Consider the following 16,701-nt stretch of genomic DNA (forward strand, 5'->3'; position numbering starts at 1 on the left):
ACTAGTGTACACATGTTGAGCAATTTAAGTGTGTCCAGCATTTTGTGAATCTGAGTGCATTAAAATATAACAAATCTTATCTGGGAACCTCTTGTATACTAAAGCGTTAGATAGTTTGTCTAATTTGAGAATTAAAAGTTACTCTTTTTCTTTCCTCTCCCCAGTTTTCTAGACAAGATTGACATAGTCAAACAAAACGAGTATACACCATCTGACCAGGTAAGGAAAGTTTCATTAAGAATTTACACAGTTTATCTGTCCCCTCCATCTTTGACGATAACCATCTCATTAATTTTCTAATTGCCATTTGTGGCACTAATAGGGGTATTACCATGTACTGTACATATTTAGTTCTGCAGTAAAAATTACTTGTCATTTGGATTAAGTTTATACATATAAATGTACCGTGAAATTAAAAACCGCCTAGATTCCAGACTGACATCATGCTTCTGTGACACTAAAACTCAGATAGGCACCTAAATGAGTAGTTTACAATGCTTTGCCCTTCTCACTCTGTAACTGTCATGCACTTTTTTTGATGCAAAGTTGGTTGGTATCTTCTCAGCCCCACTGGCACCCACTGTAAACCAGATTTTGTGAAAATAACCTTATTAAGAGATTTTATTTTTTTGTCACCGTAGGAATTGTAGTTTTCATTTTGTTACAGATAATCTGAGGGTCTTTTTAGGACCAAATCCCTAATCCAAAATCACATGTATATTCCTAACTTTCTGCCCATAAATAATGCAGTTAAGCATCTAGTGTACTTTTACAAGATAAATAATCAAAAAACATACTAATTTCCCACAACTTTTGCAGACAGTATTCATGAGGAGACAGCAGTTTGTATCTTTTAAAGTTGTTAAAGAATAAATTAATTCATCCTTTTCAAAATCTGAAGGTTTTTTATTAATAGGGCTTTCTTATTACTGAGATAATTCTATGTACAAGAAACAAAATAATAAAAATACATTTTATTATATTTGGAGCAACTAATCTTTAGATATGAAGCTTTAAAACAAGTATCAGTTTTACATTGGAGGCTAAGGGTCTTCTGCAAATGTTTCAATTTATCTGCTTTCTAGACCCCTTGTGAAAAACACCAAAACTAAGTCCTAAGTTATAGAACCTTTAGTTCTAAGTTATAGAACACTTTGAATTCAAAGTGGTATTTTGTAGTTAGTTATATTTGGACTGTGTACTCAGTCTGCAGCCTATGCAAATTGGGTTCTTCTAGATTAGTTACCCGCTAGGCACTGTATATGGCTGTCACTGCTTTACAATACACAGTAAATAAAAGCCAATACAGTTTAGTTTTAATAAGACTTTGTAGCACTTATAACAATTTCAAATGTTTGTAGCTCACAACTTCTGATTATCATTTTTGTCTCTACGGGGAATTTCAAATTTTATCTTTGAAAAGCCCAATTCTTATACGATTTAAGTGGTTGAGCTCACAGTTCTTTGAAGGAAAAAAATGGAAAATTCTGAGACCTTGGCATTTCTTTTAATAGCCAAGCACTGAACAGTTGGAGGAAAGATCTATCTTCTGGGGTTGGGAATTATTTGGTGGTAGTTTAAAGATCCTGTTGTGTGCCACAATTCTACTGTCATCTGCGAATGCATCATCTGATCTCTAGGGATGGGTTTGCGCTGTTCTGAATACTTGCATTTCCTTTAAGTGGCCTGTAAACGTTTCCTTCTGTTCCAAGCTTAGTGCTTACAACCTGCTTGTGAAAATACATATATTTTAAAAGTTGAGCACACCCATATGTGTGCACACATGTTCAAGATCAAAACCTTAAATACAGCTTCATAATGCTCTGTTCTCTGTTTTTGCACTACAGCATACATTGTCAGTACTGGGTAAAAGGTTTTTATTTCTGTTTCTGGGTGTATGACAAATTGTGAAGTATCTGTGTTGAATCAGTGGCTTTTCCTTTAGGATCTTCTCAGATGCAGAGTTTTGACATCAGGAATTTTTGAAACCAAGTTTCAGGTGGATAAAGTAAATTTTCAGTAAGTATCTTTGGTATTCTCTTTTTTTTTTTTAACTTATTCCTTCTTCACCCACCCCCCACCCCCCTTTCTTTTTTTAAATACAATGCAGGCAAATACCAGGGTAAATTGGAGGACAATCTACCATATAGTCATTGAGACTACTATATTTCTCAAGTTGATGTTTAATAGAAAGCAAGTATTCTGCCTTTTTTTAATTCAATATCCTGACTTTAAAAAGAAATGCAAATTGGTGTGCAATTTTCTGCTTTTAATTTAAATCACAAAGAACAAAATGTTTAAATCTGTTTTCACTAAAGCCTTTTCTAAGTGTTTGATTAATTACTAGTTTATGTAGTGATATATTTGACCAAAAACTTTGTACGTATCTGAGTAACAGAAAATGCATGTTCTCTTTACTGTTCCAGGTTAGAAACATTGCTTGACCGAAACAAAAACCACTGAGTTCTAATATGGTCTTGTTGGCTTTAGATCTGTCATACTTGTTTCAGCAAATGACTGGTTGTAGGACCTTTTTTAATGTCTTAGCTTGTAAGGGTGAAAATGAATCTGCAATGTACATATGCTAGAATTTCTTACCTTCAAGTGTAGGTGGTAGTGAAAGTAAACGTAATTATATTTTGTGATGAAAGCTCTGTGTGCATTTGTTGGTGGAGTGTTACCTGTTCAGGTTCTTATAATCCTCAGTTCATTTTAGCTTCTATGGCATGGAAGTCCTAAAATTTCTTACATTTTCTGTTTGCATTTGGGGAAGGAAAAACCTGAACACAGAACATATTCTGACTTAATTTATGTTTTTTTTCTTAGTATGTTTGATGTTGGAGGGCAACGAGATGAACGCCGAAAATGGATCCAGTGTTTTAATGGTATGATTAGAATTTATATTTGTTTTATAAAATAGCTCTCTGCAAAATTTTAATGCCCAAATTTTCTTACTGTTTGAAAGTCATCTTCTTTTCCATGTAGCTTGATAAAGAATTATCTGAACAGTCACACGGGATGGAATTTTTCTTGACAAGTGAACTTCCGTAACTGCATTAGAATATCTTTGGGGAGAATGTAGGTGGAAAAGAATTCAAGTTTGATAACTTAACATTGCTTGTCCATTTTCTTTGGCTTCCCTCTCTTCATTTAATTAGGTTCTTTGGTGGTGGGTTCGTGCATTATTTGCCAGCTATGTGAGTGTTAAATTACAAGCTATATTTTGTCTTCCAAGTGAAGGTTTACCTGTGTTTATACCTATACAAAATATGCAATTACAGCATAATTAATAGAGGCATAAAACCAAAATATCGTATTTTTGCACATAATTGCAGCTGCATTGCTATGCCATGGGTGCTTCTTTCCCAATGAGCACCAACCCATTAACACAGTATGAGATTGTGCATCTGTCTTGTTTGACATGGTGTCGCATGTGGTATGTAATATACTGCAGCATTGTATATTATAGCCCCAAAATGCCCTTGTTAAAAAGGTTTATGATGGAGTTTATAAATCTGTACTTTTCTAGGATCCATGCATATTAATACAATTTATTGAAAAAGAGCCCTAAGGGGAAGGCCCTTACTGAAAACTCATAAACAAATACACTCATTTAAGTAACCTGCATATAAGCTAGATTCCTCAGAATGTGAACATAGCACCAGCCTAGATACAGGTAAGACCTGAAACATTTGCAGGCATTTTTGTAAGATATGGAGTCTTAATGCTGATGTTCCCATCAGTTTAGTTCAGGTGATTATATTCTTATCTCACATACAATTTCAATAAGGTAGTTTTGTATGTATCCTGAACCATTGCATGTACCTTCACTACAGCTGTTTATTTTACCCTGTATTTATGTTTAGATGTGAAACCTTTCCCCACACAAGTTTTCTTAAAAGTAGAGTTGGTGAAAATATTTTTGTCTTTTTCGTTTAGGCAAAATATATATGAAGCTATGCAAAAGTCTCTTTTTTTGTAGAAACCTTACAATAAGATCCTACAGAATAGATAAAGTAGAATGCAACTTAATTTCACTAAGGTTACTGTCATAGAGTATCGCCTGAACACTTTATAATGTATGGAACTACTATGCAATATTTTCTTCTGTGCTATTAATAACAGATTTGTTTGGGTTTTACCTCTGCTCCTTCCTCTTCCTGTTACTTCATGATCTGACTCATCTCTTCTGCTCTTGATGTCTGAAGTAGATGAGCCTGAAAGTCAGTGTAGGGGGTCTGGAGCAGCACAGCCCCACAGAAACACAGAGATCTGGATTCTGTGATCCTGGAAACATCACTATAGTACACTATAGGAGGACTAGAGCAATTAACCACGAATTCACAGCAATCTACTAATTTTATTGTTACTGTTCATGCAGATCAAAAGTGCTGTTTGTCCTGATGCCTTTCCCCAAGGTTCTCCCTGTCCTTTCTTGATAGCTCAGAGTTGCATTCTAAATTTATTTATACCTTTTAAATTTTTTCAAAACTCTCCTCTTAGCTTTCTTCAGTTTCTCTCTCTTGCTTTTGTTCCTCTCTTTTTTTACATTTTCTGTCGTTCTGACAGCTTCTGTTCCATGGCCTGCCTTTCCTATCTTTAATTGTTTCTTCACTTTCTTTTTTTATTTCTGGTACTTAGAAAGCTGTCAGCAATAGCATTCCAGCCTGTTCTCTTCATGAATCTGAAAGTCTGGCAGCTTTTTATTGAACTTGGGGATTCCTGGATATTTCTTCTGAAGTTTGGTATTAACTAATGGGTATTTCTTGATTTAGATGTGACTGCTATCATATTTGTGGTGGCGAGCAGTAGCTACAACATGGTTATACGAGAGGACAATCAGACCAATCGGCTTCAAGAAGCACTAAACCTCTTCAAGAGTATCTGGAACAACAGGTCTGTGAATTGAAGTTTCACTGTTCATATCACGTAAATTAGTAATCCTATTTTATACTACAGTCAAGACTTGTGTACTGGGCCTGGCTAGAATAGAGTTAATTTTCTTCATAGTAGGTCATACGGTGCCACCTTACAGATTTTGACCAAAACAGTACTGGTAACACACTAATGTAGCTGTTGCTGAAAAGTGTTTGCAGAGCATCAAGGGCTTCTCTGTTTCTCACTCTGCCCCCGTAGTGAATAAATTGCGGGTGCGCAATAGGCTGGGAGGGGACACAAGCAGGCAGATGGCCCAAACTAACCAAAGAGGCATTGCATACCACAGAACATCATGCTCAGCAGAAAAAGGGAAAAGAGTAGAGTTTTAGGAGTTAGCCATCTTGCTGGGTATTGGTTTACCCACAGGAGGTAGTGAGTGATTGCCTTTGCATCACTTGTTTTGATTTGTTTTTTTCTCTTCCACTTACTCTTCACTTATTAAACAATTATAATTAATATTTTTTTTTTATCTTGGCCCCCAAATTTTCTTACTTTCATTCTTCCTTCCTCTTCTTGTGTCCCACTGAGGGGGAATGTGAGCGAGCGGCTGTGTGGTGCTTCACTGCCCACTGGGGTTAACCCACCACAGCAGTGGAGCCGGTGTTACCACCTTCTCCCAGTGCAGTCCAGGCTGGTCTTTGATCACAACTGCCTACCTGTTAGATTAATGTCTAATGCTCTCATCTAATTGAAGAAAACTCTGGAAAGTTACAAATTGGCAGTTGCCATATTGAGGCTGAATTAATTAAAGCAGTGACCGAGTAGCACACTAAAAAGGGGGTATGCTCACCTGTTTGATGTATTTGGATTAGCAGTAGAAAGTGGGGAACTTTCATTGCCCCCATTAGGAGCACAAAACTCACACTCCAGGTATGTATACCTGGGATTATGTAATTGGATTCAGGTATAAAAGGAACTTTTCAGAATTATTATAGCATGTCATATGACTTGTCTCCAGAACTAGCTTAAGTTCCTTTTTGCTGTATAATCCTAGCTGTGCCTTCTCAGAGTGTTTGTTTTCAATTTTCCGTAGGTGGCTACGGACCATTTCAGTAATTCTTTTCCTGAATAAACAAGATTTGCTAGCAGAGAAAGTTTTGGCAGGGAAATCTAAAATTGAAGACTACTTTCCAGAATTTGCTCGCTACACTACACCAGATGATGGTAAGATTTTTAATTTTTATTAGCTATTAATTGTTTCCTTGTTAATCACATTTGTAATGGTTTTGGTAATTTCAGCTAAGACTTGAAAACTCCTAAGTAGATATAATCTGCATTGTCTTTCAGCCAAACTGTAACATTAAATTTAAGGTATTAATAATAAGAGAATCCTGTCTTTTATACATTTAATATATTAACAAATTCATCATGCCAAAATCCCATTACTTTGCTAGTGTAGACCACAGTACTGCTTGTCACAAATATGTCCTCTGGACTCCCCCTAGTCATATCTGTAGTTATTTCTCTAACCTGCTAAATTGCAGGGACTATGGCCACTGTAATATTCCTCTGTACTCCTGAAATCTTGATGTTTTATATAATATGTTACAGTTTGTCTTATAGTTAGTTTTGCAAATTACGTTTCTATCATATATGAGCAGAAAACAGAACAAGTCATGATTTTCAGGTGCTATCACCTAAAAACATCTGTTTTAATGAGATATTTATTTTATTATTCATCAGCAACACCAGAGCCTGGTGAGGATCCCAGAGTTACAAGGGCCAAGTATTTTATTAGAGATGAGTTTCTTGTAAGTATTTTCTTTCTTCCAGTATTTCTTACTTGATTCTTCTCAAATATAAGCTCTTGCACACCTTCTACTCTTGCAAAATCCTGTCACTTTGTGTTGTTTATATTTAGCATCCACACTGCATAAAACAGTTACGTCTAAGAGATTTGCTGTTCTTTGTTAGCTGCTCTTCAGATGTTTGTGGACACAGTACATAATTAAATAGCAAAAGAATTGTTGAGAATTAAGAAACCTCAAATCAAATGATGAGTGAAGTCCTGTTGTTACTAATGGAGCCAGATTTTTATTCCATGCATTATTTCTAAAGATAAAGACTAATCAAAAGAGGCATAAACTGCAAAATACTCACATTCTTTTCATATTTCCCATTACGAGTCAGCTGAAGCTAAATAGACAGATTTTTTAAAAAATATTATTACAATTACTTGTAATGGTGAGCATGGTAATCAAATTGTGGACCCATTTTAAAATGGAGCAAAATAAAATTTTGAGGGGTGCTTTCTATAAGTGTAAAGCAAGGAGAAAACCCTTGTACAAGGAGGCAAAATCCCACTTCCTTCATGGACAAATTGACCAGGGGTTGTGTGCCTAAATTCACCAAAGGTGTATATAGATAACAGCACTTTATTGAGTTCTCATTACAACTCTGAAATTCCCCAGCATGCAGTGACCTTCTTACCATATAATTCAGATCATTCTAAATTTCATGATTTAGGTGAGAGTGTGAAAAACTGTAGGCATTTTGCCACTTAGTTACACCCTTTGAAAACACAACTCACACATAGGTGTCTTAACCTTTATTCATCTGAGTTTTGAGAACATGGAGGATTTTCCCCAGTCAGTTTTATTTTAACCCGGTGTCTCTCTCTTACTTTTAACAGAGAATCAGCACAGCAAGTGGAGATGGAAGGCACTATTGCTATCCTCACTTCACATGTGCAGTGGATACAGAGAACATCCGGAGGGTTTTCAATGACTGTCGGGACATTATTCAGCGCATGCACCTTCGCCAATATGAGTTGTTGTGATGGAGAGCACTTTTTTCTGTGTTTTGGACTCCTTATTCCTTATTAAAAAAAGAAAAAAAAAAAACACCCTTGCCCACATAGGGTGGAAGAGAACTGTTTGAATCTCCCATTGATTTGCACCCCTCAACTTTTTTCTCCTTGCTGGACAATAGCAGCACTTCTAAGCTTGCTTCTTTACCCCTCGGACAGTTTGAGATGGCCCCTAACACTTAAAAGGCCATTTCCATGAGGATTCCCTAACACTGTTATTAACAAAAAGAAAAAGAAAAAAAAAAAGAAATAAAAACTAATTAATTAAAAGCCCTGAATGTGGAGCACCTGAAAGAATTGGGGATAAAAAATTAAAACGTAAAACAAAAATTGGGGAGAGAAAACTAGGTAATTTAGCACTGTTGTGGGCATAATCCTATAACCCGTGATCTCCACTTTGTATCATTCACTGCATCAGACTAAAGAAGGTGCCAAGTCACAGACCAAGTTTGAAGACAGACACTTGATTTTGGTTCTCTGACTGTAATGTGGCTTTGAACGGAAATACTGACAATTCTACAACAGACCTAGACAGTGCAAAAACCAACTGCTACCTTTCAGAAGGGTATTTTTAAAACCAGTCTTGGTGGTCTAAAGACAACCATGGACATTTATGAATTGAACTGCGTATGGCCTGTGATTGCAGAAAGAGTTAACCACACACTGTTTTCAGTTTGTCCACTGATGATCCCGTCTGCTATAAAAATCATTATCTGGACTGTAGTCCTCACAGTCTTTCCCTTCTTTTTCTTCTTCCCTCCCCTCATTTTTTATTTTACTGCTGGATTATTATTCTTGTACAGACTGTAAAATGTATTATTTTGTACAACTTTATTGAAAAAAAATAACTTGTAGAAGATCTTTGTGCCTTGATTATGGCTGTACCTGTACAATGAGCTAAGATGTAAGTATGTTTGATTGCGCTGTACAGCTTTGTCAACCCTATCTGCAGCATTAGCTCAAGGTAGGGAAAATTTATCTGTAGTTTAGTTTTTCTGGTTTATAAAAGAAGGAAAAATACTGTTTAGTAAAAAAAAAAAAAAAAAGAAAAAAAAAGAAAAAAAAAATGAAAAAAGTACAAATTGTGCAAACTTAACCACTTTAAAAGTGAGGTCTTCAACAAGTGACCAGATGTTGCAGCATCATGCTTTTTAATTTTTAGCTTTAATTCATTTAAATCTCTATCCAAATGCAAAACATGGCTTGTTTCTACATAAACCAAATTTTGCTACAAATTATAAATGTTAGTCTTTGGTCATTCATAGTCCTTTTTGCTAAAGACAAAACCAGAACAATAACAGACACATAGGGCATCATGCAGGTCTGGTGACCATCTCTAGACTGGGCCAAATACCCTACCAACCTCCACTGACGCTGCGTGGGCATACTACTACCAGAATGACAAGGTGTGCACTGCCCTTGGATTTGGCCACTGAATTCCAGTTTCAAATGACATTTTTATTTCTCTTTTAATAAAGAGATACTTTAGAACCTTTTTGTTTTATATTAACTATATAAGTAGCTTAAAGTGAAGATGTGTGGATTTTTCTTAAACTTGAATAATTTATGCAAATTATATGCTTAGAACAACATGTGGTACAGTAAAAAGAGCAAAAATCACTGTAGCAATAAGAGAGCATGTAATTTTAGTAACTACTACACTGCTTTATATTTTATACCTAGGTGTTTTATGTCTCTGTGAGTGTGTTACTTTTTCATGTGTCTAAACCTACGTGTACAATTTGTACAGTCAGAAATTACAGCTGTAATAACACATCTAGAACAGTGTTAGCCTATATTACTCAAACACCCGTTTCCCCTTCATTTACACCCCTAAACTGATCTGGATCTTACTGCAGTGACTTTAAAAGGAAAACAAAAGAAACAAAACAAAAAACAAACACCAAAATACGCCTCTTTGCCTTTCACACTAGCTTCCCTCTACCCAAGAGACTGTGTTAACTTTTTTGGGAAGAGGTCCAGTTTAAATTAAAATTATGGTGTGGTCAGTGATGTCTGTGCAGCTAGATTTGCTTCAGGTATCAGATGCCTTTTTAATACCAAGAACTGCAACTGTTCAGGATTGTGAGGTTTTCACTGCTTTTGTGGCTAAACTTAAATGAAAATTAATCACCTAGTCCATTTTCATATAAGGAGCAGGGACTTCATGGAGTTACTGTCCCATCTCTTGTAATTCAAAATTACTAGTGATCTTCCAGAAGACACTAACTTGTCTAAAAATTTAAACTGCGGTTGCTACTTTTAAAAATATTTTTCCTGTTCACATGTTTAGAAAGTTGCCACCTGAACTTTGTAGAACTGTAGGAGAACATAACTGGAAATAGCCCCCTACAATTTAAGAATGTATCCAGTGCCTGTAGGTTAAGGGCTGGTGTTTCCACTAGGTAAAAATGGGACATACATAGTGGAAGGAAGTTCATTGTGAGCCTTAATTTTAATTACAGGAGCCAAAATCTTTAATTTAGTGCCAACCCTTATCTTTTTAAGCCTAGGAGGAGTTGGAGTAAACACCAAATTTATAACTGGGGAAAACCTGTAGTGGTGTGAGGAATGTAATCTCTCATTTGAGAGAAACAAAGCACCTCCATTAAAAAAACAAATAAGCTTCTTCCTCTGATAATGGGAAGGATACATAACAACAACGAGCTAGATAAGACAGAAACAGTTTAAGAAACCTAAAGCTTTATATGAACAGAAATGTTTAGGGGATGCTTTCCTATTCTTGAGTGAGGAAAAAGGCAATTGTTTTGAATATGGTTGAGTTGCACAAGTATGGAGTGTGTGTGTGTCTTAATGTTTCAGTATTGCCTTTGTTAGTCTTTTTATTAGTCCATGCAGTTTGGTGGCCTAGGAAATGCAAGTCTTATTTTTAACAGCTTTCCTTTTTTTTTTTTTTTTAATACAAAACCATAAAGCTTTAATGCTTGCTATTTAATAAGTAACTGTGTTTTCTTCTGTCTCTAATATAGTGGCCATAATTTGCAGTTAATTGAACCATTCCAACCTAATGCCTACCCATATTTCCTAGTTTTGTTTTATTTATTTATTTGAACTTCTTGTTTTCATGACTGAGGACTTTCACTTCTGTCTCATTCATCTGTTTGGAAACTTCTGACCTTACAGCCAAAACTTAACTCATTCTACTCAGTATTCATCATGATGCTGAAGTGTAAGATACCTGCAAATGTAAACACTACCACTTTTATTAATAAAAGCAAATACAGTGTTTTAGGGCACATTTGCATCACTATAGTTGAGGTTGTGTCAGTATTTCCATTATAAACCCATAGAGGGTCTATATCTTGGCACGAAATTGCCCTAAGCTAAATCTTTGCCATACAAGGCTTCTGCTCAAGCATGATTTGGTGGGTTGGTTTTAAAACAGTTTCCAACACAAACTCTTGTTTCTGTTTTAAGTTATACAACTGTTTTGTTGGATGGGGGTTGGTTTAAAAAAATTAACAAAAACAACAAACAAACCTGGTTCAAGATTGTTTTTGGCACTTCTGTAACTCAGAAATGGTTTCAATTTTAAAACATAACCTTTGGCAAGCCAGTAACCTACAATATGGTCTGATCACTTTGGGTATTTTGTAAAAATAATAATAAATTGTAGAGATGTTGTGGTTTCAAAATCAGCTACTGTGCATTTTCAGTAACTTATTTCAACCCAAGAACTTCTAGTAATTTGTATGTCAGTACAGATATTCAGCAGCCAGTGTGATCCAGCAGCATAGTGATAACTCCTGAAGGTTTGGGTTTTTTTTAATAATGTGGATAGATAAATCCACTACAGACTAAAAAAAGATTCAGCTGCTTCTGAAAGCATCAAAAACTGTTCTCTTAGAGGCTGAAACTGGAGCTCCATAAGTTGTTAGGACCAGACTTTGATGCAAAAGCATACGAAGGCATGCTGGATCAGTTGTCATAGACAGGAGCCCCAAGGGCTTATCTTCATTTATCTAAAAACTATTTTGAATCATGGCATTGAGGGTAGGATTTAACTTAGAGTACGTCATTAATTCCAGAGGAACTGAAACTAATTCTGTTCCAGTGTGTTGCGCATAATTGGTACCTGCAGGATAATTTTCTTTTACCAGTAAATCTATGCACAGAAATACTAATGTTCATCACTTTAGAATCTGAGCACCTTGTAACTAGTCGTGGCGCAATATTCCTGTAAATGATGTAGGATGTTTTGTATTTTATCTTATTTTCCAATGTTGAAAATTATGTACCAAGAAAAACAAAAGATACAAACATGATCACATGGGAAATTGCCCACAGATACGGAGCCAGACCCCATGAGAGCTGAGTACCAGTCCAGTGCCTTAGTGATAATACTGTTGGTGATTGGTGCTATACAAATGTCTAAGATTGATAAAGTTGTTGTAAATTTTAAATTAAGTAACTTATTCTGGAAGAGAGTAAGTTCTCTTCTTTTCCCAGCTGTATCTAATATACTATGTGTTTTTCTAACAGTGCTGGCACTCACAAAACCTCTTCCATGGAAGTAGATAATAAAATTCCTGCTAACTGTAAGAAACAGGATCAGGGCCATAGATCACTATCAGTAGAAATCTCACACAGGAACAGGTCCTACATCCCTGAAATACATGTTGAGTTTGCATAACTGTAAAATTATTTACAAGCAAACATCTATTTGTAGTCCAAAACTGTACCCTTCTTCCTCAGCTTGATACTTCTGAAAATTCATCTATTGGGAAAAAGTCTGTTCTATGAAAAACTTCAAAGTGTCTTTGTGAATAAAATAAGCTAGAAAGGGGATTTCTGAACCTCTGCTGATGAAAGCTGTTACACTGAAAAATCAGGTGACTGACATGATAGAAATTCCAAGAGTGAACCTATTTAAATCGTCATATCCAGTTAGCCTAAATACAATGAGTGGATGTGTTTCAGTTACTAGGTAGGTAAACTGCTTTAGAGCATTTTACTGTATTGCAGAGATTGCTAAAATTTCAGCCATGAGTACTGGCTTCGTAATTACTTGTTTTCAACCCTGATTCTCATCTTATTAAAAGCTAAAACTGCTCTTTACCCTGTCTACTTTTAATGTACTGAGCTGAGCAAAGTGGGTCCAGTTTAAAGCACAAGTCTACTTGGAAAAGCAACCTGGGAAGTCATGGGGAGGCAAACTGATCTCTCACTGCACTAAACATAAAAATAATAAGATGGGGGGGTTTTCTAACTTCTGAGTCCTACAAACTTAGCCTCGTCCTGTGGAAAAAATAGGGAATTCTGTAGATTAACAACAGCAAGTGCTGTTACCTCTGCAAAAAGAGGCAACTGACAAAATATGTAACACATAATTTTATTTTTAAGAAAAACAAACTACCACACCTGAATTTGCAGGTTTTTCTAATTTTTTTCACTTAGGAAGTCTGCCTCAAAAAGCTTGTCAAAGCCTATAAATGTTGTCCCAAATATGGAATGATACAGTTTTGAGGGAGAAGATGCTGACATTAGGGTTTTCATGTAATATAGCAAGCTTTCTAAGGCTGGGGTACCAGTAGATAAATGTAAGCAAATTCAAAATTAAAATGTGAATGTATCTCTTCTTCACTTTAATTTACCCAGTTGTTTTATTAAACAAGTTTGCTAATACTTTTTTAATCTACTACTACTCATGGTTGGAGAAAAAACAAGCTTAGGACAGAGGTAGTAATGTTGGGAATTCTCTCAGTTCTGTTATGCAAACTAAAGTTTTTAGGCTGTGATTTTTATGTGAATAGTGAAGTATAGTCTTTGTATTTTTCTGGTGTTTTATATGACTTTGGAATTGTATCATTCTTACAACTAAAATGCTAGAATGCCAGCAGGGATCAGGCAGAGAAAGTAGCTACAGTACAAGGGTTATGAATTGCCGCATCAGGCTTGTGACTGTAAGGCTACTTGGAAAGGGGGCCCATCCTAGTTCTTTTTCAGTACATTATCAGTTTTGTTGGCAGGATCAGACGAGCTTCCATAGAAAGGCAAATTAAGGGATTGGGTGATAGAACAAAATACATGTCTGTGTAAGACCTCAAAGCATTAATGAAAGGTATTTCAAACTTGTATTAAGCTGGAGTCGTAGGAGACAGCATGTCTTTCCTGAAGTGTGTGTGTGATGATTCATCTGTATCTCAGTAGTTTTAATCTTCATTCTCTTTTTGCTTGAAGGCACAACATCCAAAATGAAATAACAGATTTCATGAAAGTTTTGGTGCTAACCTTGAGTTCTGTTTCCCACAGGGCAAAACTCTACTGGGCTACAAAGGTTCATCTGTGTAAGAGTCTGGAAGCCCAGTGCTGCCACAAGCAACTGCTCTTGTTAACCTATTTGTGATTTAAAACTGGGGAGTTTACAACCAAGGGTTCTGTCCAACATCATGACCCAAAACCTGCTACCTTTGGACTCAGCTACTTTCTCCTGTCCTCATCCCACCTATTCTTACAACATATATGGTTGGTAAGAGAGAACAGAGCAGCCATGAAAGTTATGAGACAACCTCACTGAAAGTTCAAAGGAACTAGGGAAAGCTAGATAAACAAGACCCCTAAATCCACCACCTTGGACAGTGAAAAATGTATTTATGGGGGAAACTCTTCATTCCCCAGGTAAGTGACCTACTTTGGGATCCTTATACAAATTTCCAAGGTCGGAGAATGTATTAATCTAAACAGCCAGGATATCTCCAACTAAGGAACTACAAAAAATGCACTCATTACATTATGGAATTGGAAGATACTTCAGTGAAGTATAAGTTTAATGATGAGTAAGCAAATAAATTGGAACTTGCTTTGAAGCCAGAAAATGTTTCCATTATAGGCTCAACTTTAAAAGTAGTTGGGGCATTGTGAGACTATGATTTTAAGCAATCCACAGTATATAAATACAGTTTCAACTTTTAAGTTGATGTTTGAAGGAGACTAGAATGACATTATGTCAGCAACCTAAAAACCACCTTGTTCTGTCTCAGAATACTTCCCGGTTACCTAGCAAAGTGTCATAGTGTTCAATGTCTGGAATAAGACTGTTACCAGTAATTGTGAATCTTAAGGTACAAACAAAAATGCTTAATCTTGAGGTTCTGCTTGAGAAGGAAGAACTCTTCAGCCAAAACTCATTAGCCTAACTTGATGCTGCTGTAATTTCCTACTCGATTTGAAAGTAATTACCTTTTATCTAGTTGAATATATTGGCTGATTTGGAAAGGGCTAACGATTATGAAACACAAATTTATGTGAAAAGAACTTGTTGAGGGCAAGGAGCAGAGGTAATTAGCATACAGAGAATGCCAGGGTGGATATTTTTAAAAACCTTATGAATAAAAGGCAAACAGTTTTGTTGGAAGTTGGCTCTTCTGTTTGGGATTTTTCTTTTATTCTAGAAAGGTACCAAATGAAGTTAGATGATTTTATCAGCTCTATTATATTCAGCCCTTCTTTAGGTAGAAAATTTTGAAGCATAGTAAAGTAAATTTGCTCAAAAATCACGCAACAAATTTTGATAGTTGGGTGGAATTGAAACTTGAGCATTTGATACTTGGTTTATTCTATACTTCCTTAGAAGAGCCATTCCCAACCTTTATGAAACTAACCATCACTTCTGGGGTTTGGGGTTTTGTCCACATTTCTCTAGATCTGGCTTTTCCTCACACACATTTACTTTCCAGGATGCCTTTACTGCTTCTTCCATGTATGTAGCAGACTCCAAGGCTGGCCTTCATAGTATATTCACTGGGCTTAAAATTTTATCTTTAATATGCTCATTGACTCATCACTGCCTTATCAAAATCTCATTAGATGGGAATTGTGATTTAAGAATATATTGCAAACAAAATGTAGTCAAAAATGCGTTTAGGAAAAAATTTGTTGCATTCGTTTGCTGGATAATAAAATAAGGGACGTTCAGGTAATTCTAATTTCTTTTATTTATGGACATTTCACTTTTGTAAAACACAGATCCATATGGGAGAACACAGTTAAACCTAAGAAGACAACCAGCATTGTCTCCTTTCAGAGTTGTAAAAGTTTAGTTTGCAAAATCGATTACTGGCACATTTAGTGCTTCATCACAGTTTAAATGGTACCTTGAAACTGTTGGTTTTGACCTGACTTTGCATCTTGTTTATTGACCTGAAGTGGGGAAAGCTTGAATATTGCAATTCTTCTGCAAAGGGCTGTTCAGCAAATGACTGGCTCTGTTACAGGTTGCATTTTCTGTTACTGCAATCAAAATAAAGAGATACAAAGACAAAAGAACTTCTAGTTTTAAGACTCAGACACTGAAATTACTAGTAGCATTCATGTCTAATACCACTATGTGTCTCACTGGCAGTTGGTGCTGTGGACTGTTCCCTTTTTCTACTCAACTAAGCAGTAAGTTTTGTAGTAAAATTACCATGAAGTCCTACAAGTAATTGTTGTCACTAGACAAAACTTTTCTCTGCTCTGAAAATGTTTTACTGAAGCTAAGCTGTACTATTTCAGGCCATAAGCTCTGGGCACAATTAAATTCTCCAGATATCCTACATAGGAGATGCACAGCAAATTTCAGTAATGGGAAGGAAGCCTCTCCTACCTATATAAAGACATCTGTCGTACAGAGTGTATTTATCTGAGCCTTCTGTAAAGGATCTCCTAAGCCTCACAAAGTCTGTTTTGCAGTTTACCTATCCAGTTTCATTGGAATGTTAGTTAAGTTCTGGACTCACTTTTTCTCCAATTTTAAACTTTCTGAACCTTCTGTTAGGGTAATATAATAGTTATTCTGAAAACACCTTCAGAGAACTTGTCCTACATCTTGTATCACTGTGCATCATTACAAGACAAAAAAAAAAAAAAAAAAAAAAGGACTCTCAGAAAATACTTTTTCTTAGTTTGGGATAGATTAAATTCACATCCGATGTTTTCTTGGGAGTTCTGACTGG

General features: G+C 35.8%; 1 protein-coding gene across 2 annotated transcripts in view; it reads left to right on the forward strand.

Moving 5' to 3' along the window:
• Positions 1 to 11,406, forward strand: part of GNAS (GNAS complex locus) — a 161,595-nt gene extending 150,189 nt beyond the window's left edge. For both annotated transcript variants that reach the window (XM_042800992.1, XM_042800993.1), the window contains 7 exons: positions 165 to 219; positions 1,946 to 2,019; positions 2,827 to 2,885; positions 4,776 to 4,896; positions 5,972 to 6,102; positions 6,622 to 6,689; positions 7,571 to 11,406. In XM_042800992.1, coding sequence (XP_042656926.1) covers positions 165 to 219; positions 1,946 to 2,019; positions 2,827 to 2,885; positions 4,776 to 4,896; positions 5,972 to 6,102; positions 6,622 to 6,689; positions 7,571 to 7,717 — 655 coding nt within the window. In that variant the 3' untranslated portion in view covers positions 7,718 to 11,406. The remainder of the gene's footprint in view (positions 1 to 164; positions 220 to 1,945; positions 2,020 to 2,826; positions 2,886 to 4,775; positions 4,897 to 5,971; positions 6,103 to 6,621; positions 6,690 to 7,570) is intronic.
• The last annotated feature ends 5,295 nt before the right edge of the window (positions 11,407 to 16,701 follow it).

This window comes from Tyto alba, unplaced genomic scaffold, assembly GCF_018691265.1.
Source record: "Tyto alba isolate M040663 unplaced genomic scaffold, T.alba_DEE_v4.0 Super-Scaffold_33, whole genome shotgun sequence".
NCBI classification, from domain to species: Eukaryota; Metazoa; Chordata; class Aves; order Strigiformes; family Tytonidae; genus Tyto; species Tyto alba.